The 27543-nt window shown below is 41.3% G+C and overlaps 1 protein-coding gene across 2 annotated transcripts in view; it reads left to right on the top strand.

Annotated features, from left to right (window-relative positions):
• Positions 1–27543, top strand: part of SYNPR (synaptoporin) — a 288928-nt gene that overhangs the window by 241078 nt on the left and 20307 nt on the right. For both annotated transcript variants that reach the window (XM_060109604.1, XM_060109605.1), the window contains one exon: positions 8917–9115. In XM_060109604.1, the coding sequence (XP_059965587.1) occupies positions 8917–9115 (199 nt within the window). The remainder of the gene's footprint in view (positions 1–8916; positions 9116–27543) is intronic.

Consider the following 27543-nt stretch of genomic DNA (forward strand, 5'->3'; position numbering starts at 1 on the left):
TGCTGTTTCTTTGATGTTGGCTAGAGCCTAGTAATGACCCCTTTTGTCAACAGAGGCATTCCAGGTAAACAGGTCCTTATCAACTTATGGTCAGTGAGTCCTGTATCTCAGACAAAGTCTCTCCAGTCTTCTTTGCAAGATGAGGACTTCAAACTTGTGTCCAACTTTAGCAACCTGAGGACAGATGCTGGAGCCTTCTCTCAGCTCTCACTGCAACCAGCATATTTCCCAAGACTCTTCTCAGTCCTCACCTTGTCCCCATCTTCTGCCTTGTCCACTCCAAGTAGATCCTATACCTGAGGCTCTGTGAAGTGAGACACTCCCCAGATTTTGACCACAGCATATAAATATGCCTTATGAGGTGCTGGTGGCATAAAGGAAAACCTTGCTCTAATCAACGTGTGAGTCTTCAGAAACAGTTTGAAATTGCCCATGAGCCTGGGGAGCATGGACCCCATACATTCAGACATTCAGTCCATGACCACTCTCCTGTTGAGAAACAGACAGAAGTGGAGAGATTGAGAGAGAGCCGGGCTTCCCTGGTGGTGCAGTGGTTGAGAGTCCGCCTGCCGATGCAGGGGACAAGGGTTCGTGCCCCGGTCCAGGAGGATCCCACATGCCGTGGAGCGGCTGGGCCCGTGAGCCATGGCCGCTGAGCCTGCGCGTCCGGAGCCTGTGCTCCGCAGCGGGAGAGGCCCCAACAGTGAGGGGCCCGCGTACCGCAAAAAAAAAAAAAAGAGAAAGAGGCAACTATAAGAAGTCTCTCAGAAAAGGCAGCCATGGTGTGGGAAGTCAGTAAATATGTAAGTGATAAAAACAATGAATAGCATTATATTTTTTTCATGTGGGAGGCTAAGAGTAAAAACTTTGGGGTTGGATAGACTCTTTTCAAGGCCCTTGCTTCAAAAGATTGTATTACCACTCTGTTCCTCACTTTCCTCACTGCTAAAAGAAGGGAAATAGTACCCACTTTATCAAGTTTGAAGGTTTAAGTGAGATAATACGTGAAAACCTTTGGCATGGTCCCTGGCCTAGTATGTGCTCAATAATGTTGGTGCTTAGCACCCAGTGGTAGGAGAGGTGGACTCACTGTCACTATCCTAAGTAGTGTCACCAAATGCCATGTTTCAGGTTCAGTAAGAAAACCAGGGGAAATGACAGTCAGAGGGGACTTGTCCTTTTCAACCTCCTATACATAATCTCTACTCGCATCATTCACAGTTCATTGCCTTCCCATCTTAGCTTCTCTGATGCCTGGCACGCAGGGCTCAATAAATCCCTCCTGAATGAATGAAGGACCTGAGCATAGTGGAGTTTGCCTTCTCTGTGCCGACTGGGTGATCTTTGATGATTCTTTTAAGATGTCTGAGCTCCAGCTTCCTCGTCTCTCAAATGGAGAAGGTTGCTGGGGGAAAAAAAATGAGATGTAGTGTGTGAAAGTGTGTGTAAACTTCCAGGATCTTGTAGTGATTTACGTTGTGAATCATACAGGCTGAGCGAGTAGGGGTGTCTGTGAGTGTGTAAATGCACACGCAAATGCACTTGTTATACACACACACACACACACACACGACTAGCAAAGGAAAAGTCAATCTAAAACCAGACAAATGCCAGTATTTCCTAATGGGAAGAGAGAAAGAACTGGAGCAAGAGGGTTAGAGTCTTTATCAACTGGGATCGAAAAGGATTGAAACAGGGGCTGTAGAAAATTATCTGGGGAAGAGAAACGTGCTCAGCGTCACAACTGGCCAGTTGCCCTCTGGTCCCCGCCTTGGCCACTTGAATCCTGGCCGTCAGAAATTCAGTGGCAGCAGCTTGCTCCCCAACACCCTAATGCCTCCGACATTAACTCCTGGGTGGGATCACCACCCTTGGGATGTGTCATTACTGTCTTGCACTGAACCACCCCAGGTGAGCTATTAGGAGCTTTAGTGCAATTTCCTTCCACACCCGGTGAAAGGTATTGTCAACACCTTCAAAAGTCTTACTACCAGATGCCCTTCATGGTACAGTGCTATCTGAAGATGAATTTGTGCTGCCTTTACCCCCCTTCTATAAAGAACCACGGACACTATGATGATCACAGTTTCAGTACGTGAAGCAGTCAGGTTCGTTCGCCCTCTACTTGCTTCTAAAGGAAATGTTAGAATAACCCAGGACAAAATTTGGAAACTAGGAAGCTTTTAATGACTTCCTGTTGGTCGGCCTAAAGGGATTCAACTCCATCATTGCTAGGTACCTTGTACGATGCCTAATTCACGTGCCTCGAGGTGGAAGCAGAGCGAATGTTGGTTTAGAATCTTATTCAGTGTAAACTATCCGTCTACCATTAGATTAGATGGCATGGGAAAGCTGGCTTAGTCATTTTTTTACAAACATTTGTCTGGAAATCTAAGGATGCTATAACTTTTTTTTTAACATCTTTATTGGAGTATAATTACTTTACAATGGTGTGTCAGTTTCTGCTTTATAACAAAGTGAATCAGTTGTACATATACATATGTCCCAATATCTCTTCCCTCTTGCGTCTCCCTCCCTCCCACCCTCCCTATCCCACCCCTCTAAGTGGTCAAAAAGCACCGAGCTGATCTCCCTGTGCTATGTGGCTGCTTCCCACTAGCTAGCTGTTTTACATTTGGTAGTGTATGGAAGCACAGAGGCAGGGATATGCCGTAGTTACTAGTATAGGTCCTCCTAACCTGCTTGCATTCAGACTCACCTCTGCCCTCCACTACCACGTGACCTCCAGCAAGCTCACTACCCACCTCAACCCTCAGTTTCCTCATCTGTGTAATGGTGAGAGATAGTACCTACTTAAGATAGTTGTTATGAGCATTGAGATATGAGCCAGTAAAGAAGCTAACACAATGCCTGGAGGTTGAAAAATGGTGGTGGTGTTGTCATAAATATTTTTATTAATAAAGCAACACCAACTTGCTTAATATTTTTTCAAGCCATAAAAACAGAACTAAAAACTATGGGTGCCCAGCAGTTCCTTTAGTTTAATTGAAGCAGGAGTGAAATGCTTAAAAGGCTGTGTTTAAGTGTTGGTAAAATTTTAAAAAGAAGAAAGAAGAACCTACTCTCACATGGAGGGTTTTTTTGTGGATTGACACAATGCAGTAAAACCCAACAAAATTCAATTACCCCTTGATTGAATCAGGCCAGCTGAGGAGGGAATTATACATTTGAAATCAACAAATTGGATTTCATCCTTTTGGAGACTCAGCAATTGCTGCCTGACTAGTCCTTCAGAAGATCAGAGGTGGCCGCGTCAGTTTCCAGATTCCATCAACTGACACACTCTGTCTGTACAAACAGTTTTTCCCTTGTTTAGGTTCTAAATGAATGATATTTGCTTCCAAAGTTATTATAGCTGCTAAACACATGCTGACTCTAAAATCTCTCCCTCTAAAATAAAGCATATCTATTTATGCATATGTATGTAACTGTTACCTAAAAGAACCTTTCTGGTAAAATATATTTAGTAATAGATGGCATCCCATAGCATTCAAAATGTTCAGTGGTATGAATTATTACGGTCAGACCATTTTGAGCTGATGTGCTCTTCCTTTATAAACGATTCCTATTCCCTTCCACGGAATAGACACCAGCATAGAGCTTCACTTCTGTTTTCCCTCTTGCTCCTGATTTTACCCCACGTGGCTTGAGAGCTAAATACCAAGCTATAGATCACTGGTATTAATAAGCACGGCAAATTTGTTAGTGATTATTTTTTTTGCCTTGTGCCAATAAGCACCATTAACATTTACTGTAAATCAATGCAATAAGTTAGCAACGAGGAAAATGTTGATATTCAGCTGACTGCATAGAAAAAAATTATTTTATTCTCCCCCTTCCTGCTGCTCTCAGAGTACACAAAAATTGCAGACCCAGTCTGTACGTGTGAGCTGAGGGAACTGGCATTTGGAAGCGTTGCTGATCCTAACATCTGGAAAGCAAGTGTGCATGCTTCTGAATAGTTGCCACAGGTGACGTGGTCCTGCCTGCTATTTTTGTTTTACATGTTGTTTAATATAAGAAAATCTTTCCAATCTTGGTCTTCAGATAAAGATCCACTCCTAGGTATTTATCCAAAGAAAACAAAAACACTAAGTAGAAAGGATATATGCACCCCTGTATTCACTGCATCATTATTTACAATAACCAAGATATGGAAGCAACCTAAGTGCCCATTAATAGATGAAAGGACAAAGATATATATATATATATATAGATAGATAGAGAGAGAGAGAGAGAGAGAGAGAGAGGAATATTAGCCATGAAGAAGAATGAAATCTTGCCATTTTCGACAACATGGATGAACCTAAAGGGTATTATGCTTAGTGGAATAAGTCAGACAGAGAAAGACAAATACTGTGTGATTTCACTTATATGTGGAATCTAAAAAACAAAACAAATGATCAAGCATAACAAAACAGAAACAGAGTTATAGATACAGAGAACAAATAGGTGATTGCCAGAGGGAGGAGACTGGAGGGAGGAGAGAAATAGTTGAGGGACATTAAGAGGTACAAACTTCCAGTTGCAAAATAAGTGAGTGACAGGTATGAAATGTACAGTGTGGGGAATATAGTCAATAACTATGTAATATCTTTGTGTTGTAATATCATAACTAGACTTATCGTGGTGATCATTTTGAAATGTTTAGAAATATCAAATCACTGTGTTGTGCAACGGGAACTGACATAGTGTTGTAGGTCAATTATACTTCAAAAACAAACTCAGAAAAAAAATCAGATTTGTGGGTACTGGGAGGGGTGGGGGTTGGGGGGAGGGGGAATTGGATGAAGACATTCAAAAGGTACAAAATTTCCAGTTATAAGATAAATAAGTACTAGGGATGTAATGTACAACATGATAAATATGACATACTATATGTTATAAGAGAATAAATCCTAAAAGTTGTCATCACTAGGAAAAATTTTAAAAGTTATAAAGACCCAAGTCTATAACCTGACCCACAAGACCCTGCAGTGAGAGTCTCTGGCTACTTTTCCATCTCATCCTCCATCACTCATCCCCTTTCCTGCCATATTTCAGTCATATTTCATCTGTTCCCATGTGCTGTGCTCCTTGCCTTTGCAGGATCTTGATACATGCCCTTTCATCTCTATTTTTTAACAGCTTTATTGAAATATAATTCACATACCATACAATTCATTCACTTAAAATGTACTATTGGATGGATTTTAATATATTCACAGAGTGTGCGTCCATCACCACCATCAATTCTAAAGTATTTTCGTTACCCCAAAAAGAAATCCTGTACCACTAAGCCATCATCCCCAATCCTCCCCCATCAGCCCTAGGCAAACACTAACCTACTTTTTGTCTCCATAAATTTGTCTATTCTGAACATTTCCTATACATGGAATCATACAATGTGTGGCCCTTTGTGACGGGCTTCTTTCACTTAGCATAATGTTTTCAAGGATCATCTATGCTGTAACTTGGATCAGTACTTCATTCCTTCGTATTGACAAATAATATTCCACCCTGTGGCTATACCACATTTCGTTTATCCATTCATCAGCTGACAGATGTTTGGGTTGTTTCCACTTTTTGGCTGTTATGAATAATGCTGATATGAACATTCTAGTACAAGTTTAGTGCAGACAAATGTTATCATTTCTCTTGGATATGTATCTAGGAGTAGAATTGTCAAACCATGTGATAACTCTTATGTTTAACCACTTGTAGAACTGCCAGACTGTTTTTCCAAAGTGGCTGTACCATTCACATTTCCACCAACAATGTATGAAAGTTCCCAGCTTTCTAATTGGAACTTATTATTCCAATCCTATCTTGTTATTCCAATCTAATCTCACTAACTCTTCTTATTCCAATTTTATAACCATTTTGATTGTAGCCATCCTAGCAGGTGTGAAGTTGTATTTCATTGTGCTTTTTTCTCAGCTTTTGATATGGACAATTTCTACTCACTTTTTAAGCTGCAGCTTAAAAATCACTTCCACAGGGAATCTTACCCTGACCACCCCACCCCCAGACTAGCCTAGGGCTCCTCTCAGAAAAGCTATCTTTTCCCTCTAAACTTGAAGTTCAACATGAGCAGGGACCAGCCCATCTATCTTTGTTCCCTACGTTATCCCCAGAATCTAGACACTGTGTGAACTACAGAGCTTCTTGTTAAAAATATAGGTTGAGTGTTTCTTTTTCTGGCTGAGTAATATTCCATTGTATATATGTGCCACATCGTCTTTATCCATTCATCTGTCAGTGGACATTTAGGTTACGTCCATGTCCTGGCTATTGTAAATAGTGGTGCAGTGAACATTGTGGTACATGACTCTTTCTGAATTATGGTTTTCTCAGGGTATATGCCCAATAGTGGGATTGCTGGGTCTTATGGTAGTTCTATTTTTAGTTTTTTAAGGAACCTCCATACTGTTCTCCATAGTGGCTGTATCAATTTACATTCCCACCAACAGTGCAAGAGGGTTCCCTCTGTCATACAGAGTGAAGTAAGTCAGAAAGAGAAAAACTTTCTCTGTATGCTAACACATATATATGGAATCTAAAAAAAAAAAAAAAAAGTTCTGATGAACCTAGGTCCAGGACAGTAGTAAAGACACAGATGTAGAGAATGGACTTGAGGACACAAGGAGGGGGAAGGGTAAGCTGGGACGAAGTAAGGGAATAACACTGACATATATCCACTACCAAATGTAAAATAGATAGCTAGTGGGAAGCAGCCACATAGCACAGGGAGATCAGCTCAGTGCTTTGTGACCACCTAGAGGGGTGGGATAGGGAGGGTGGGAGGGAGGGGATATGGGGATATATGTATGCATGTAGCTGATTCACTTTGTTATACAGCAGAAACTAACACAACACTGTAAAGCAATTATACTCCAATGAAATGTTAAAAAAAATATGTTGAGTGGATGACATATACAAGATAGTGAGAAAAAAAGTGTTCATTATTTGAAAATCACCTCTATCAGCATAATTGGCATGAATACCTTTTCAATCTATTTCATTTTTCATTCTCACAGACTCAGCTATTGAGAAATATCTTAGTATCTCTGGCAAGGGGAGGAAGGGTCTCTACAGCATAACCATGATGAATGCTTCTATTTTCCTGAATTTTACTGAAGCTGTACACTTTTCTGGTTGACAAGAAACAAGAGGATCTTCAGTATAAATAAGCAAAGTCAAGCTGACTATGTAAACAGTTTTCTCAAGTCAAGCAATAAGTGAAAAAGAATAGGTTTCTGAGAAATAAGGAACTTAGGGGGACTGGAGTTTTCTGCTTTGGTTGTCAGCTAAGCTACACCCCTAGAGATTTCAGTTCAGTAGGTCTGGGTCAGACCCTGGAATATACATTTTTAACAAGACCCATAGTTATGGTGCTAGTTGTCCATGGGCTCCACTTTTTAAAAAACTCATCCTAGATTTAATATTCTCATTATTTAATAGAAACAGATTAACGTAGAAATTTAAAAGTTCCTGGCCCTATTTACTAGCTTTGTGGTTTAGCACAAATTACTTAATCTTTTGTAAGCCTGTTTCTTCATGTGTAAAGGGAGAAGGGGCAATAAAATGCCTACATCATAGGGCTGCTGTGAGCATTAAATGAAACAATACATATAAAACACAATATCTAGCACATAAATACTCCAGTATGTTAGTTGCTATTAGTATTACTATTTTATCATTTTGTCATTATCCAAATTGTAAGAGAATGTACACAAAAAATATATTTTAAAGGAATCAAGTTTTGCTTAGTAAGAGAAATACTTCTTAAGCATAAGTTGGGAATTTATTGTGTTCGTCAATGGTTTTATCATCGTTGGTTTTGTAGATAATTTTCCAGGTGTTCCTTTACTGATATCACTAAGCCTCATTCATGTCTATTTCCAAGTGCCTCCCTAATACTCAAGGGATAATTTAGTCATTTCTGAAGAAGCAGAATTTTGGCTCCTATATTGAATTACAGATCACCACCCAGTTCACAGCATGAGCTATGTACTAGATATAACACATCTTCCTTAGGTATCATTTATTGAGCAGAATGTACTGCCTTCCAAAATCTTATTTTTCTCTATTAAGTAATATATTGGGCCTGGATGCTGTCCTGACAGAACTTATTCTCTAAAATAGAAGTTCTCAACGTTCAATCAAACTAGGGCGTATCAGTCATCTTACAGAATCAAGAATGTTTGTTCACTTATCCAAGTCCTGTTTACTGAGTGTCTAACAAGTGTCAGGCATTCAGGATTTACAGAGAAGAAGAAAGTCAAGATCCCAAATCAAGTGGAGACAGAAAAAAAAAAAATTAAATACATTACCAAGGAAGTGTGGTTGGTGATGGGCGCTATGAATGACATTGAACAGGGAGATGTGATAGAAATGTCTAAGGGAAAAGAACTATTTTAGATTAATAGTCAGGAAAAGACTTTCCCAGGAGATGACATTTTGAGCTGTCACCTGAATGCCACAAAGGAACCAGCCATGGGCAATGTCAGGAGACGGAGTGATTGAGGAAAAGGGAACAGTCAGTGAAAAGACCCTAAGCCAGGACCTGGTGGGTCACGTTTAGGAGTTAGGGTGTGAGTCCAAGTATAATGAGAAACCACTGGAGAACTTAAGGGGGAGGATGTCGTAGTCTAACCCATCATCATTTCAGGATCACTTTCCCCTTCCCTCCTCCCCTCTCTCTAAAGTGACTAGCTACTGTGAAACCTAATGGAATGATGTTTCACTGCAGTATCTGCTTCCACGAGCCCAGCTACAATCTCTGTAATTTCTCTAATGAACTTGTCACAGAGGCATGCCATGAAGGTCTCAAATCACATCTCACTTATGGCATCGAGTTTTCTCTCCATAGCGTTTTAACGATTCTCCTCTCTGGTATCTCTGGTACTTTAGGTTACACCAAGTGACGTTTGAGGTGCCCACCTGTGAGGGGAAGGAGCGGCAGAAGGTGGCCCTGATTGGCGACTCCTCATCTTCGGCAGAGTTCTTCGTCACCGTGGCTGTTTTTGCCTTCCTCTACTCCTTGGCCGCCACTGTCGTTTACATCTTCTTCCAGAACAAGTATCGAGAAAACAACCGGGGTCCACTCATCGTAAGTCGTTTGCTTTATGAAATAACTTTTTCTGTCCCTTCCAATTCCTTTTTTCCAGTGCTTAAAGGCTTTGGAGTTACCTGAGCCCTCAGGGCAGGTATTTGAAAGGCAATCACATTCTTTTTCATCCAAATCTCTTAGATCTAAAACGAAAACATTTATGCCTGTCATTCTTTTGTGCGCCTGCGCTGGAGAAGTATTGTAAGAGTTGCTAGAAACTCCTCTGCAATAAATGCTTGGAAATCTCATGAGATCAAGGAAAGAGTAGTGAGGCTTGCTGCAGATTTATTTATAATTCCAGTATTATGGAGGTAGTCGACCATTTTTTTCTCACTGGTTGTTTAGACAGTGTGACTTGTACTTATTGAAATGTGTTATTCCTTTGGTATATGATAGACTGTTCATAGAATGGTTTAGTTTGAAGATGGAGTTCTCTGTCTCTGCATCTCTCTCTCTCACTCTCTCTCTCTCTCTCTACCTCTATCTTATCTCTTTCCACCACCAACCCTCCCCCACTTTCTTTTTCCTTACACAGTGGTTCAAGGACTCACCTGAGTGAAACCAGTCTAGCTCAGCATATCCAAATAGGGACACACAGACACCTAGGGGAACACAACAACTCTCAGAGGGGTGCATAAGCATGGATAACTTTAAGGAAATACATTTAAAATTTTTCAGCTTTCTTATGTACATTTGCCTAAAACTTATCTTACTGAGAATGCCCTGCTTCTGAAAATATGTTACTGCTTCTTTCTTTTTTTTTTTTTTTTTTTTTTTTTTTTTTTTTTTTTTTGCTGTACGCGGGCCTCTCACTGCTGTGGCCTCTCCCGTTGCGGAACACAGGCTCCGGACACACAGGCTCCGCGGCCATGGCTCGCGGGCCCAGCCGCTCCGCGGCATGTGGGATCTTCCGGGATCGGGGCACGAACCCTAGTCCCCTGCATCGGCAGGCGGACTCTCAACCACTGCGCCACCAGGGAAGCCCACTGCTTCTTTCTTAATCACCTATTCCCCTTTTATAAAATAAAAGCATCCTTCTTTTCCATCCCCATACACGGGATATTGCTAGGTTGCGAAGCCTTGGAGGCACTAAAACAAAGGACCATTTGAAATATCGGTGTTGGTATTGACAAAAGTGAGTTATTCAAATGGCTGGGTAGTGTATCCTTTTGCATCTAAGGAGGTTTCCAATTTTTTCCTTTCAATAAAATAGAAATTCCTAATCTACGTCAGCTGATAGATCATTAAAAAGTAATTTTTGATGACAGATCACTCTGTGGTCTGGGACATATTACTCAGAAGGAATTCAGAGAAATTAATGGCATCACTGTAACAAAACCCCATCCATTCTCATCTACTCATTTCTGTGAGCAAACCTTCTCAACACATCTGTACAACGAGAAATGGAAATAGAATTTATGCTGAATCAAGTCCCATGTTAGAAGTAAGTAATATTTGTCCCTCAAAAGTACATCAGCTAATTGAAGAAAAAACAGTCCCATCCATTTCTAATAAAAATTTTACTTTTAAGATTTAATAATTATTAACATTTATAATATATTTATGTTGTTTTGGACAGCTGTGCATTAATAACATTTTTAATGATTACCCAACTCAAAAGAAAAAATTTTGATACTTAAAGCATTAAGGTCATGGGTAATCAAAGAGTAATTTTAATTTATATACATGTTTTTGTTGCAAAGAAATGTAACAGGGTGATCGATAAAATGCTTTCCAGTATAAAAAAATGTTATATGAGGCTATCATTCGGTGGGGGAAGTATAATGGAAATACAAGTTCAAGGAGAACAAAAAAAACATGTAAAGTTTCTGACTGTTAATGAGGAATTTGTTTAATAATTTTTAAATGGGTAATAGAGAATATCAAATAACAATTCCATTGAATTCATCTAAAAATTGATACAATGGGATATATTTTTAAATATCAATACTTATGCCCAACATTACACTCTTGCAACTGTTTAGACTTTTAATAAAAACAAAATTAGATGTCAACTTTATACGAATAGGCACACAGTTTTTACAAATTCTTTTAGGGAGTATGTGAGTGAAATAAATTTTACAGATCTCTAGTCTAATCTATATATTATAGAGACCAGAAACTTAAAATCAACATGTTTTGAAGGGTAGCTGGGAGAAACCCTTATTTGTAAAACGTCATGATTAAGTTTGAAGGGACTGGGGAGAGATCTGTTTTATAGCACTTCAGTATGTTATTGTGCAAAAAGAAAAGTCAATCAGCAGAACTTGAACCTTTGGACAGATGTCTTTTTTTAAATTTTCCCTCCCAAATTGGAGCTACTGGTCTTAATGGTTTTAAAATATCTTTAACAGTGTCACCTACCTTGGGGTTAACCCTCGCATGATGTGCAGATAGATACATCAAAGAGGTTGAGATACATGTGTGTGTGTGTGTGTGTGTGTGTGTGTGTGTGTGTGTGTGTATATACTATAAAACTGACATGTGTACATCCATTCCTGGATATATGTAGACACTGTCATAGAATTATAAAGTCTGAGGAAATACTCTGACTTCCAGAGAGAAGAAACTGACTCAGTTAGTTTGCCTATACACTGGGAAAAGCTCTATTTTGTTATATAAAACTACATTCTCCTCATAAGAAGTAATCTTGTGAGGCCATGCTATTTCATCTCTGTGTAAATAGTCTTTCCAATCAAGCAGGATATAATGAAATCCTGAATTGTGTACTACACTAGGTAGGTTTTGTTTTATTACATCGTGGAAGAAGGGGAGGAGCGGGGAGTTAATTCTAGTAATAAAAAGGGAAAGGCTCCTAGGTGAGACTTCAGTGATATTAAAAAACTGGGGGCTTCCCTGGTGGCGCAGTGGTTGAGAGTCCGCTTGCCCATGCAGGGGACACAGGTTCGTGCCCCGGTCCGGGAGGATCCCACATGCCGCGGAGCGGCTGGGCCCGTGAGCCATGGCCGCTGGGCCTGCGCGTCTGGAGCCTGTGCTGAGCAATGGGAGAGGCCACAACAGTGAGAGGCCCACGTACCGCAAAAAAAAAAAAAAAAAAAAAAAAAACTGATGTGCTCATTACTTAGCAGATAAAAGTTAATTTAAAAGAGAGCCCAAATCCTAAGAGTCACAGAGACAGAATGAATGTAGAGGATCAGTATGATGCCATTGCAGCTGCAAATGACAAGCCTTTCCAGTTCTAATCCCACAACAGTGGGGCCGTGACTGGGGAAGGAGGGGTGGGCTATGGTACCGACCCTTAACTGTGAGTTAGCAGGTTAAGGCCAATCCACAGTGTGAGCAAGATCTCAAGAGGTGGTTCATACCTAAGAAAACCTTCAAATACTAAACTAACAGTAATTGTACTTTTTTAAAGCCAAGCCTATTTATTCAGAAAGATGGCTACTGATCATTACTTGTTCTCTCTGTTCCTGTCACTAACTATTCTTTTGTTATTGTTGCTTTGTTTTTTTTACAAAACCCACATTTTCCCCTTTATTCTGTAGTTCGGGATTCTCTATAATCCTCTAGGACATGACAGAATACATCATGCACAGATAAGATCAATGTGGAGGAAAGTGATGAGGATGGTGATGGTGTTGATAATAGTAACAACAAAAATACCGGCTGGTATTGATAGAGTTTCTTACTCTGTGTGGAGTTGATTTAATACTCACAACAACCGTAGCTTGTATTGTTATACACTTTTATAGGTGAGGAAAGGGAGGCTCGAAGTTACCCAATTAACTCTCCCAGGTCACATTACTAATAGTCAGAGGGTAGAGTTTGAACCCAGGTCTCTCCAAATCCAGGTCCCAAATTCATAACTACCATGCAAGAGGGTCCAAAATACTGATAGGCAATGTGCTACAAATTTGGAGGGGCATAGGTGGGTAGGACAAATTGATTTATACACCTGGACAGCTCCTGTTATTTTCTTGCTCAGGATATAGAGAAACCAAACCCTAGAACCCCTAGACTTTTCTGCTTATTTGACTGTCATAGAGGGTTTTTTAAAATTTGCCTTCAGAATCCATTTGGAGTTATAGAATGGCTGCCGTGAATCTATGATGCTAGGATAACTAGAGGGTTCTGCTGTTTATCTCTGTTGCACATGAAGGATGTCAGTGATAGAAAACAGGCTTTAAACATGCCCAAGATCAATGGCAATTATAAATCAGAGATTACCAGGACTGATTACTATATATTTGTAAGCAGTCGTGAGCAATTTCAGGCAGACTGGAGCCAATGGCTATTATCAATGGCTATTTTTTAAGGTATCTTTCTCTACTGAATATGCTTGACAAGATTGCCCACCTTTAAGTGAAAATGAGAATCTGCATGTCTTTAGAAGTAACATAATTGTTAATGATGCTGAATGACACAATAGTGAGAAAATCAGGCCAACAGAATCAGCCAGCTACTGTACGTCACCGCAGTGAGTGCCTTCTTGTACAGATGAATAAATATCTTTCTCAGAAAGCAGAATTAGCCACCTGAATGGTACATGATTGTGGAATTGAAATGTCACCTCTGGTTATATCATTCTGTCAAGTTCCTTAGAGTACAGTTTTAAAGCCAAATCTCCTTCCTAGATTTCTGAGACAGGATGTTCTGAACCATTTTCAGATCTCATGTCAAATAGTGATGATGTGAGGCTTTAGGGTTTTTTTTTTTAATTAATGTAAAGTAGTTTAAAAAAATAACTTATCTTACCGAGCTGACAAAGTGCTCTCAGAATGAGTATCTAATAAACACCATCCCACATTTTGGTGAATCCTTCTCACAAGAGATTTGGTTTAAAGTAACTACTCTAAATGTCAAGTAGAATCAATATTCACATTAAGATTTTGTGGGAAAGGAAGGGGCTGTGTTGTTGAAGCTCTCCATTTCCCATAAAGGAGACCAGGTTGACCAGAGGCAGTTTATGGGACTAGACGTGTTTACCCATTGCGGTCATGCGGTGGTCCCATGGCTTACATTTGTTTTATGCCCGATGCATTCCTAATATTTTCATATTTCCCATCCAGCCTCAAAACAATCCTGAGAGAGACGTGGAGCGATTACAATCAGCCTCATTCTACAGATTCACTGTGACTCCTCTTTGTCAAGCACTAGGCATGGGAAAATGAATCCCTGGGAGATTAGGGACCTTGCCTGTGGTCAAAGAAGTTAATGGCAGAACAAGGACTCAGACTCTTAGGCCAGTGATCTTGAGGGTAGTGGCTAAACTTTGGGGTCCTGGATTTTAATCCCCCCTGTATGACCTGTTATTTAACAGTTGGAAGCCTACAACTTTATCTATAGAATGAAGCTAATAATAATACACATGTCACAAGGCTGCTATAAGAAAAGGAAGAGTTAATGCCTACAAAGCGCTTTGCACAGGGAGAGGCACACCAGCAAGTGATGGATTAATGGTATCTAATTGTAGCCCTGTTGTTATCCTCATGTTAATTTTTGTCCTGCCCATTACTAGGTAGTACCTTAGCCCCCTAAAGAGGAATTGCAGGTGCCTTCCTTTAATTGCCTGCAGCCCTCACAAAACTACTCTCCTCCAGTCCCCTTATCCCAGGCACTTTCTTCCCTCAACCCCCACCCGCTGCCAAGTCCCACACGATCAGGCTTGACTCAGGACTACTTCTCAGATCGCAGTTGCTAGGTTGAGCCTTCCAGTTAACCTTTCCGTTTCTGGAACCCTGTGAGATGATTGGAAGATGGATTTTTAACCCCCTAACAAAATAAGGCTCCCCATTGTCAAGTAGGGGCTGAGGCCATCACTGAGAGGAGAGTAGCAGGCAGGCACAGAGCTGGATGCTCAGAGAATCCAACGCGTGCTCCTACTCTCAACTGCATCTTTCTTGGCTGTCATTAGAGATGGAAATCAGAATTGCAGTCTCTGAGCTATTCAGAAATTGCTGAGAAGCCCATCTCGCCTCTCTTCTCTCTCCTCCCCTTCCTCACCCTTTTTCCCTCTTTTCTTCTCTCTCTTCCCTCTCTCTTCTCTCATCATGTTAGTTATACTTCATGTCTAAGTGTATTTCACTTAAATTGTATCTTCAACAGGCCAAGCAATGTGTGTATATGGGTGAACTAAAAGCATCCAGCCTGTTGAGGAAAATTATTTAATAATTATGACTCTCCTACAAATGACCTGCTAGAGGTTATGTAGATGGACTTTGGTGACCTACCTGGAGGAGGAAGTGAACCTCCACCCGGAAGCCAAGGCACTCCCTCCCCAGGTGGGCTGGGCTAATAGTAAAGACAACTTCACAGCATGTGGTGGATGATGAGAGGATAAACGGAGGAGATTATTTTGAAATTCTGCCCCAAGTATAATGTGTTTGTTGCAAAAAAAGAATAACATCATATGAAGCCTCCCAAATGTGTATCTTGTTAGGGGTAGGCACACCTGTCAGAATCTGACATTCTGGCTTGTGTGTGTGTGGGTCTGTGTGTGTGTGTGTGTGTAGTTTCCACTTCCAAGAAGTGTTGGCAGTACAAAAGGGCATGGACCAGGGCTTCCCTGGTGGCGCAGTGGTTGAGAGTCCGCCTGCCGATGCAGGGGACACGGGTTCGTGCCCTGGTCCGGGAAGATCCCACATGCCACGGAGCGGCTGGGCCCGTGAGCCATGGTTGCTGAGCCTGCACGTCCCAAGCCTGTGTTCTGCAACGGGAGAGGCCACAACAGTGAGTGGCCCGCGTACCGCAAAAAAAAAAAAAAAAGGGCATGGACCTAAAAAGAAATGAAATTGAGTTTTCTGTAGTGAGGTGGATGGACCTAGAGTCTGTCATACAGAGTGAAGTAAGTCAGAAAGAGAAAAACAAATACCGCATGCTAACACATATATATGGAATCTAAAAAAAAACAAAAAAGTTTCTAAAGTACATGGGGGCAGGACAGGAATAAAGATGCAGACATAGAGAATGGAATTGAGGACGCGGGGAGGGGGAAAGGTAAGCTGGGACGAAGTGAGAGACTGGCATGGACATATATACACTACCAAATATAAAATAGATAGATAGTGGGAAGCAGCCGCATAGCACAGGGAGATCAACTCGGTGCTGTGTGACCATCTAGAGGGATGAGATAGGGAGGGAGGGAGGGAGACGCAAGACGGACGAGATATGGGGATATATGTATATGAATAGCTGATTCACTTTGTTATACAGCAGAAACTAACACACCATTGTAAAGCAATTATACTCCAATAAAGATGTTAAAAAAAAAAAGGGCATGGGCCTAACCTTACGTGAACTGTTAATCTAAACTACTATATATTTTGCATCAACAAATACATCGTTCCAGAATCGGCACCACAGATGAAGACAAATAAATTAATCCACTTTAAATGTTCCCAGCACAACGTCTACACGTTTGATCAGATTTTACATCCTCAGCTCTTTTCCAGCTTTCTTATGATTAGCAGGTTCTTAATTACAGTTTAGTTGAGGGTTAATTCCCACTGTATTTGGTACCACATTTCTCCAATTCACTAGTTAAACAAAGAGATGGGCTGTAGTCCGATAGCCTTAATAAAAGCAGTGAACTGCTTATGGAATTAGTATGATTCTTCAGTGGCCCAGAGCTCTTCCTGTCCTGTGTTGGAGCCAGTGCCTTCAGAGGGCTAGCAGAGAGTGTTTATCCAAACTCCATCCATTTTTGTCAGATTTCCTCTCATTCCAGGGAACTCATCATTCAATTAGAAAAACCAGAACCTAGTAGAAATTTGGCAAAGCCCCAAATGTGTTTCCTTTTTGATTACAAAACAAAGCTCTTCCTTGGATTCAAGAGTAATGATCAAGGCTGTCTAAGTCCTGCTGGGTCCCAGGCCCTGTGCTAGGCACCAAGGACACACTGCAGAGTAAGACCTAGCTGCTAGCCTCAAATTCCCTGCTTTATTCCTATTACCCTTGAAGGCCAAATCTGTCATGGGAAGACAGTAGGTTACCAGTGGTTAAGAATTCAGGCTCTGTACCCATACTGCTTGTGTCCAAATCTCAGCACCACTGTCTGTCACCTGTGTGACTTTGGGTGGGTTATAGAACCTCTCTGTACTTGTGTTTCTTCACCTGTGAAATAGAGATAACAATGGTTCTCAACCTGTAAAATCGTCGATCAGATTAAATGAGTTATTGCACACAAAGCAATTAGAACAGGAGCAAGTGCTCCTGAATGCAAGCCATTATTTTCCATCATGTAGTCTGGTGTCCATACTGTGCTGTCCATGCAGCTAAAGTTTATTACATTTCAGTGGACTGACTGGCTAAAAAACAAAGTGGATAAATTCGAACTCCACTGACTCTCATCTTGAGAAATGCTTTGGAAGGCTTCTTGTTACACTGTTGACATCAAACACTCATATATTATTTTTGTTGTTTTCTAGAGCTTCCAAATTCAGTATAAGCTGCTGTCATTAGAGACAGGTGCAGTCAGCCCTAAGATGGGGTCACTCTGTCCCCATCACTCAGTCCCCCTCCCTTCAGCTCTCCCACTCCCATCCTGGCACTCAGATCTCATATTTTAGGGAAAGAGGGGAAAGAACATAGTTCCATTAAATAAGCCAGGCTCCAGAGAACAGGAGCTTGAATACTTTGTCAGTTGGCAAGTCTGAAAATAGCAGAGTGTGAAGAGCAAAGTGGTGTAACAGGTAGAAATTGGAAAATTTGATTGTTTGGGGGCATCCAACTGAGAAACTAGATTCAGACTTTTACCCTCCTCCTATCATATTTTGAAAGTGGTGAAATATCGCCCACCTCACCCCGCCCCCATGATGGCAAAAATATCCTTACTCTTTGCTAAGTTTATTTCTTTGATTCCAGAACAAGCAGACACTCACACATGCAGCTTGGATTCACTGGGGCTTTCAGCAGTTCAGTGATGTCTTGCACTAATACCCATGGTTCATTAAACTTTCAAATAATTGGCACAAAGTCCAGAGCTTGGATATTTTGCAGCCCTCTTAGCTCTTTCTCCCAGCTGGGCATCTTCATTTCCATTGCTTATTAGCAGGACTCTAATCAAAGCCACAGAGCCATGCAAGGGAGAGCTTCAAACCTTGCCCAGGGAACAGAAGAGAATGTGACTCAAGGTAAAACTGGCTTGGATCCCTTATGAGGGACATGGTTAACTGAAAATACCTGAGAGCTTGGCCAAGCTGTGATCTCCCCTTCACTCAAACACCTAGTTATCTGAGACCTGCAACTTGGAATCTGTCTCTAAGTTATTCTGAAATGTCTAAGAAAGATCTAATTGATTCATATACTGCCTCAAGAACACCTAAGCCTGAATTGCAGTGACTGTTATTTATAGCTTTGTGGGTCCACTACCGAATTGACTAGCCACCCCTGTAGGCAGAAAAGTATGTAGATATTGACAACCTAGAAATTACAAGACCAAAAAAAAAAAAAAAAGGAAATTATTACAATGGAAAAAGAACTTAGAAAAATTGCAGTTGAGGCTAAGGAAAAGAAGGCTAAGATGCCACTGTTTGAGCTGCCATTTACTCTTGAGCACTTTCCACAGGCCAGAAATTAAATTAGATAGTAGTTACCTCATTTAATTCTCCAAACATCTTTAAGGTGGGTATTATTGTGCCCATTTTACAGATGCTGGATCAGATTTACAGAGGTTAAGTAACTTGTACTGTGATGCACAGAGAGTGAGGCTTCAGAGACACACTCTTCATCATGGTACTCTGCTACCACCCCATTTTTATCTGGAAGTATGAAAATGAAATCCAAGAATGTCTATCAGCCTATTCAGCATCCCCTATGTGCAAGACATATGGGGCCTGCAGTGGCATGAAATATACAAACCCTCACTGTGCTGCAACTGACAGTCAAGTCAATAAGGCAAGACAAAGACACATCATGATAAAAGCACAAGAGAAGTGTGTTTTACTAGTGCTGGTGATAGAGACATCATGTAAGAGTCAATGGGAAACAGCAAGTGCCATTTATTGGCTTGAGTGGTCAAAGAAGGTTTATGGAGTCTGTGAGACTTGACAAAGAGTAGAGACCAACTGGATGGAGGGGAGGGCTTTTTGACTAGGGGAATGGCTTGAGCAAGAATGTAGGGGGAGGGCTTCCCTGGTGGCGCAGTGGTTGAGAGTCCGCCTGCCGATGCAGGTGACACGGGTTCGTGCCCTGGTCCGGGAAGAACCCACATGCCACGGAGCAGTTGGGCCTGTGAGCCATGGCCGCTGAGCCTGCACATCCAGAGCCTGTGCGTCCAGAGCCTGTGAGAGAGGCCACAATAGTGAGAGGCCCACGTACCACAAAAAAAAAGAAAAAAAGAATGTAGGGGGAAATAATATAATAGTGGACATATTTGTTGGCCTGCCACCTTCCTTCATAGACTCATATGGTCCTGCTGAACTATCAGTCATGGTGCCTCACCCAATAACATAAAATGGTCAGGTGACTCAAGCCAGGCAGTCAGAGTCTCCTCTGGGATTTATCTATGGAGTGAAGTTCTTCCTCTGGAATTGTGAGGCTAGGAAGATATGAGTTTAGTTGATAGTGGTCACACTGCCCACGATGTGGAAGGAATCTGTGAAAAGAATAAAGCTGAGCAGAGATAAGCAGATCCTAGATATGGAGAGAAAGAAAGGTAGAGAGAGACAGAGTGACTTGGCCAAAAACAAAAATGAGCACCTGGATTTAGCCATACCTGAAGCCAGCACACTCTAGACTATCCATTTTTGTAAGTTACTGAATTTCCCTTTGTGCTTGCTAGTTTGGGGTTTCTCATACTTCCCAAATGAAATAATCTTGACCTATACATAATTTCTGCCTCCTCTATAAAAAAAGTCATAAGAACCCATACGTCAAAAGATATTTGCTAAGATTAAATAACAAACGTCTAATAGGGTGGTTAGGTGCTAAGCACATAGTAGATGCTTAAAAACAGTTTATTTATTCATAGGACCAAGAAAGAATATGATAGAATAACTCTGGCAGTACTTCAATATTCATTATTATTTAACTCTAGTTCTTTCCATTTGTAATGGCTGCATAATATTCCATTATCACGAGATAATATGAACTATTTAACCAGCCTCTCATTGTTGGATTTTGAATTTTGCATGGTTTTGAATTTTTCTCTCTCTTCAGCAATGCTGTGATGATCAGCCTTGTGCTTCAATCCTGACATGTATTTTAAATCGTTTCTTTAGGGTTAAAAACTCAGAAATTGATTGTTCTCTTGATTTTTATAGAAGTTTCTATTTTAAGTTCATATAAAGTATATCCCTAACAAATTACCTCTGATCTGAATGAAAAATTTGGATTCCAGATTTTGATTCTACCGTAGACCCTTCAATCTTACACTGTTGGAGAAGAGCTCTTCCAGAAACGATCTGCAAAGAGAATGTTTTCTTCTGAGGGAGAAAAAATAAAACCACTTGCTCTAAGGAGACTGCCACTGAAACATTTGCTTTGAAATTTGGGATACTAAGGGGACATCAAAAATTCAATTCAAGCCATGTTTAAGTATGCAGAAGCTCAGGCTTTAATTACTAGGGAGAATCCCCAAGACAGGCATTAACCTGCATGGCAGCGTACACCTGGCCCCAGAGGTGGGTTCTGCATACCTTTAGCTTTGGCAATCTCCTTTCTCACTGAGGCTCAGTAAGTGAAATTCAAGATCGTTAACTCCTACTCTGGCCACAAACAGAAGAAGAAAACAAACATACAGAAGTTGCATGTGATGCTTTTTTAAAATAAGGAAGTGCTTTATAAGTTTCATCCTGGGGTGTCTCCCATGCCTGCAGCTCTGTGTGGGGCAAGCCCTCAGATGGCCGGGGAGTAGCAAGACCAGCAGGCATCTGTGTCCAGCCCTGCCCGGCTGCCATCGGCCTCCCATGAGCTTCTGCATAAATCTGGTGGCTTCTTTCAAACCCCCAATTAAGCTATATCCCACAGCCTTCCTTCCCTTTTCTTTTTCACTTGTTCTATAAATTGTTGATTCAGGATTGAAAAAACCAAGACCAAACTATATGGGATTCGTGTCCCTGATTAGAAGATCTGGCTGCCGAAAACCCCATTCTGAGCTTTATGAAACCCTCAGGCCTGGAGAATTGGCAAAGTTTATAGGGAATGGGCAGGGGGAGGGGCTCTGGAAAGGAGAGAATTGATTCGTGTTAGGTCATATTTGTGGAGACTCTCAATGAAGTGGTCCCCCACCTCCTGTCTTGCATTCTTCCAGCCATCACTCCAAACACAGCTGCGTTTATGCCATGGTCCATCTCTGGCTCACCTCTCCTCACTCCAGCCTTCAAGGCCCTCCTAAGCCATGACCCTTCACCTACTCTTCAAAGCCATGTCCTACCATTCCCTATATCCCAAGTTTTCACCAAACTGGATGACTCACCATTCCCTAAGCATGCTGTTTACAGGTCTACTTCTGCATAATTACTGAGCACTTGCCACCTGGAAGGTTCTCCTCTTCTCCCCTATCTCAACCTATCAAAATCTGACTCATCCTCAAAGACCCAGCTCAAACGCTATCTGCTCCCTGCAATATTTCCTCATCGTCCACATCCTTCCTCCAGAAGATATCTGAGTTCTCCCTCCTCAAACTTCCATACCTCTGTGTGGAAATCTTTCTTTGTACAAGTACTGCTTTGTACTTGAGTTAGATGTTGTTTTGTCGGATTCCATGACTAAACATCAAATATCTGAAGGGCAAGGGCTATTTCTAACACAGCTATAGTTCCCTATAGTCAGTATGAAAGTGAAACGAATGACCTTCCAAGCTGGTCCTCAAGGATAGGGTCTGTTGTGTGCATTCCTTCAACATGTATTTGTTGAGAGTTCCTGTTGTATGCCAGGAACTGTGGTTAGCACTGGCTGCACACAGCACATGTGTATTCCAAGAGAGATACAGGAAGAACTGCCAGAAATATAGAATATGCACTGTCGAGATCTGGGTCTCTAGATACTGGAGGTATCCATTGGCACTGCTACACTTCAAGCATCAGAACCCCAGAAATCGAAATAAGCATCATTGTTATGAAGACAGTCCCTCAGCTCAGAAGAAACTGAGCTTTGCTGTTTCAACATGTTGGGCCCTAGCTCTTCTCAAATTCCGCCTGCAGCAAGCATACTACAATGTACAAGGAGTCTGCCCAACCAAAGTACCTTAAGGTATCTCTGTCATGTACTTTGTTCTGATTAGGCATTTTGTAAGGGGGAAATGGAATCAAAATATAGTACACTAGCATCCCTGTCATCTTTATTCCTCTCTGAAATGTGAAATTTGGCCTTAATTCATACTGTTCATTTAAAAGAGGTATTTATAATTGTGCTTCATCGAGGCAAATTCAAATTTATAAACTTGTGAAGCAGCCTTTCAGCTACTGGTTACTGACGCCTATCTGCTTTGTGCTTGTGAGAGATTATTTGGGAAATGTGTAATCAGAAAACTAAAGAATTACTCTTGAAGAAGAGCGATTCTCTTAAAGACCCAGATATGAATTTTCCCCACAAAGAAGTCGAGATCTGGTAATATTCTATCTTCAAAATTCAGCTCTTTTCCAAGTGCTTGTAAAATAAAAGAAACATCTTTTCTATCATGCCTAATAAAAGAAAGCTAATTCGCCAAGACTTTATACTCTTGCTGATATAAAGTAATTTGATTGCTGGGGTGAGTGGAAATTAAGTCAACTTATTTCTTTGAAACAAGTGAAATTCCCTGGAAGAAAAAATTTTCCTGGCTGGACAGGGTGACCCTGTCCACATCTCTGATCCCAGGACAGTGCCACATTTTCAGTTGTCTGCTTGTGTGTCCATTTCCTATGCTGGAAAAAGAGCTCCTTGAAGGTAGGACTGGGTTTGTTATCTCTGAAGAACCAGCACTAACTGGGTCAAAGCAGGAATTCACTAAGTGCTTATTAATGGAATGAACTCCAAGCTCCAATGTGTGTGTATGTGGTCCTTTAACTAGAATTCTGACCCCTACATCCACTTGTCTGTCTGTTTAAGGCAACATACATCTATGTGAGAGTTCTCCATGCTACCATAGGTGCTGGGTTAGCAGAACAGATGGCTCTTTCCATTGTAATTCAACTCAAAGTCTTTCCAGTTGGTTTTTTTCTACCTACTGAACCAAATTACTCTAACAGGCCTTCCTCTCCATCAAAATTCCATTTCTAACTATGCCTTCTTTGTATGTGCTCTTAACTGCCTCATTGCTCTGAGATTATTCAGACTTTGCTCCTGTCTTAGGCATTGTTCTTGCAACAAAGATTAGTGCCTGCTGACTCTGATTAAAGCATTATGCGAGGCACCATCACCTAAGCCTGTGTCTCTCCATCCTCGTTTGCCCTCTCATTTAATAGTTTATCTCTCCAAAACAGAAATACTTTCCTTCCCCATAGCTCTTGAATTAGGGGAAGAGGTCAGATATTAAATGCTATCCCATCACTCTTGTTTAGACATACAGAATTCTTATTGGTTTGCTAAAGTGAGAAATAGGAGCCCATTTTTCCCGTCTAGAACAGCTAAGTAGAAGTGAAGGGATGGATTTAAATTAGAAAGGCTATATTAAATCAGCCTAAATCAAAGCCAATTTCACTCCAGGAACTGTATGCATGAAAAGGTGTAATTATAAAAATTTGATATTCTGCTGCCTTTATGCATATTCACCTTATGAACTTAGACCTCCAAAAGCCTCCTAGGACTGCTTCCCCATTTTTAATAAATACTGAGAATGAGATGCTTCCTGAAGGAATTAAAGGAGGGGGAAGATTTTTTTTTTTTTAAGCTTAGCAGCAATGTTAAAACAAAGAAGCAGCTCTTCTGCTCAGTTTTGTGTGTGCTTTGACAGTGCTACAAATAAAATGAACCTCTGGGGGGTCAGCAAAGAAATGATGATTTGGCGATTAGGGGGGACAACTAATTCCTCCAGGGGGGAAATATTATTAATTGCAACTTCTAAATAACATCAGTGGGTGGGTCTCCGTGCAGTCGCTGGGAATATTTATCTTGGGAGAAAGAAGAGGTTTCAGAGAATTCCCGGAGATTTGTTAACCTAAAGCCCAGAGCTACCAGCTGGATCATTTCCAGTCCATGGGTGCCATAATGGTCAACTTCATACCAGCTAGAGGACAGCTGGGAGCTAGCTCAGGCTAAGCAAGTCATCACGCCCATTCATTCTCTGTGGCTGCCAACCTCAGAACTTTGTTCTGTGAGGTTTCATCAGATGTCACATCACACTATTTTTTTTAATTTAATTTTCATTTTATATTGGAGTAGAGTTGATCTACAATATTGTGTTAGTTTCAGATGTACAGCGAAGTGATTTAGTTATACATATACATATATCCATTCGTTCCCAGATTCTTTTCCCATATAGGTTATTACACCATACTGAGTAGAGTTCCCTGTGCTATACAGTAGGTCCTTGTTGATTATCTATTTTATATATAGTAGTGTGTATATGTTAATCCCAAACTCCTAATTTATCCCTCCCCCCACCATATTTCCCCTTTGGTTACCATAAATTTGTTTTCGAAGTCTGTGAGTCTGTTTCTGTTTTGTAAATAAGTTCATTTGTATCATTTTTTTAGATTCCACATATAAGTGATATCATATGATATTTGTCTTTCTCTGTCTGACTTACCTCACTTAGTATGATAATCTCTAAGTCCACCCACGTTAGTGCAAATGGCATTATTTCATTCTTTTTTATGAGTGAGTCATACTCCATTGTGTGTATGTATGTGTGTGTATGTGTGTGTGTGTGTGTGTGTGTGTGTGTGTGTGTGTGTGTGTGTGTATAGGGTTGGCCAATATGGACCACATCCTCTTTATCCATGCCTCTGTCGATGGACATTTAGGTTGCTTCCATGTCTTGGCTATTGTAAATAGTGCTGCATTGAACATTGGGGTGCATGTATTTTTCAAAGTGTGGTTTTCTCTGGATATATGCCCAGGAGTGGGATTGCTGGATCATATGGTACTTCTATGTTTAGTTTTTTAAGGAACATCCATACTGTTCTCCATAGTGGTTGTACCAATTTACATTCCCACCAACAGTGTAGGAGGGTTCCCTTTTCTCCATGCCCTCTCCCACATTTATTGTTTGTAGACTTTTTGGTGATGGCCATTCTGACCAGTGTGAGGTTATACCTTATTGTAGTTTTGACATTACATTATTAAGGAGGGATGTCAGGACTATTGACAGGCTGGCTTTTGTTTGACCTTTCTTCCCCATCCCCAAAATCAAAATTAATGCTGTGAACCCCTCAATTCCATTAATCTTTAAGGATGTAAAACTATAAATATAATCTTGAGTGCTGTGAGCAGCTTTGAAATCACTGCTTTCTACACCCTCTGTCTTACCCAGAGAAGTTGTCACTTGCCCAGAGTCACATAGCTTGTTCTGGAAAGCTCCATCATTGTTCATTCAGCACGTCCAAGTCCATGAAGATAGGCCAACGTGTGGATCAGGCCTGCCGTCCCATTCCTCATGTCAGTCTGGTTCAGGGCAGAGGCTGTGTGAAAGGAATATGTGGGTTGTACTGTGAATTTTTTTTGGCCTCATTTACATCGAAACAATATCTGACTTGGGGACAAATGCCTCAACCAAAGTTGGGACAGATTTAGCTGTATTTTGCAAAGAACATTTACTTCCAAGATGCACTAGGTCTCAAGCTACCGGGTGGGTTGCATCAGTAGGTAAAGCCATTAGTTGAATGTCAGGGCTTTTTTTTTTTTTCCCTCTTAGAATCTGGGTTCTTTTCTTTCCCTGCTGTGGCTGATGAAATCTAAAATATTTATGTGGCTTTATAATGACTAGTTAGCATTTAATGCAGCTGATATTTGCCCAGGTGCTTGACAATCAGTATTTATTAACAGGAAGATAACTGCTAGAAAATCTGCACTGTGACATTTAGGCAGCCAGTCCCTCTGCAGCAACATAGGGTGTTTCTGGGAACAATGTTGGTGCCGATGATTCAGAGTGAAATTCACTGGCCAAATTCTGCCTAAGGCCTCATACTTAAACACCCCCCTAACTTACTAGACTTCATTCTAAGACTCCTGAAGGGTAGCATGCTATTATGCATTCCATTCACTTATCAAGCACTTACTGAGGATTGACTAGGTGTTGAGCATGAATAATTAATAAGACTGGGCTCAAGTCTGAGTTAGGTGCTCCTCCCAGGATGCCTCGGGACTAACCATAATGGAATGAGTGGTTCTCAATGGCGGGGCCTGGGGGTGGGGGGACTAAAGGGAGTATGAAATCCAGTAATGTTTGGAGACATTTCTGGTTGTCACTACTGGAGGGCGTGCTACTGGCATCTAGTGGTAGAGGCCCAGGATGCAGTAGACATCCTAGGGTGCACAGGACACCCTAACACAATAAAGAATTATCTGGTCCAAAATGTCAGTGGTGCCGAGGTAGAGGAGCCCTGTGGTGAGCTCTGTCTGGTTTGTAATTGTTTGGTTATATGTCAGATATATCAGTCTCCCTCATCATACTGGAAGATTTTTGAGTGCAGAAACCACTTATTTTTCATTGTGTCCCAGTACCTGACACATGTAATCCAGAACTCCATACATTGTGTTGAATGAATTAATGAAGACAGTATCCTATCCCTGAGAGAGCCCATGATCTCAGAAATGGAGATTAGTAAACAGGCAATTCAGGGATAAAATGTGTCTGGTCTTCAGAGTATGGTCAGATAAGAGAGCTATTTTGTGTGACCTTGTAAATTATCCTCCAAACAGATACACTTTTTTTTTTTTTTTTTTTTTTTTGCGGTATTCAGGCCTCTCACTGTTGTGGCCTCTCCCGTTGCGGAGCACAGGCTCCGGGTGCACAGGCTCAGCAGCCATGGCTCATGGGCCCAGCCGCTCTGCGGCATGTGGCATCTTCCCAGACTGGGGCACGAACCCATGTCCCCTGCATCGGCAGGCGGACTCTCAACCACTGTGCCACCAGGGAAGCCCCAGATACACTTTTGAGAATGGAAGTGAGCACTTTCAAATATCTGAGGCAGAGTGACAGGTGAAACCCTTCTACAGCCCACACGTTACTGAAAACCCACCAGGAAGCAGGGGCTGATGCTTCACAGAATCCACCACCACACACGTGAGGGATTCGTGAGGGATTCGACTATGGAAGACGGCATGAGTTGCTGGAGAAGTTTACACTGCATGTCACACAACAAAAAGTTAATGTCAATAAATAAGTAAAACTTTGTCAGAGGCTGGGTCTTCATCCCAGGCCCCCATTTCATGCCCACGCTCTGGCAGGTGCTCTGAGGTGCAGCACCTGTCTCTTCTGCTTCTTGAACTTCCCCCCACCAGCCTCTCCAGCCTTCCAGAGGGTGCTTCTTTCATGATGCCCCTGCTCCCCTTTTTTATCACGAACATGCAGCTCTCTCTCAGCTTGCATCCCCAAACCCACTAGC

Source organism: Mesoplodon densirostris, chromosome 10, assembly GCF_025265405.1.
Source record: "Mesoplodon densirostris isolate mMesDen1 chromosome 10, mMesDen1 primary haplotype, whole genome shotgun sequence".
NCBI lineage: Eukaryota > Metazoa > Chordata > Mammalia > Artiodactyla > Ziphiidae > Mesoplodon > Mesoplodon densirostris.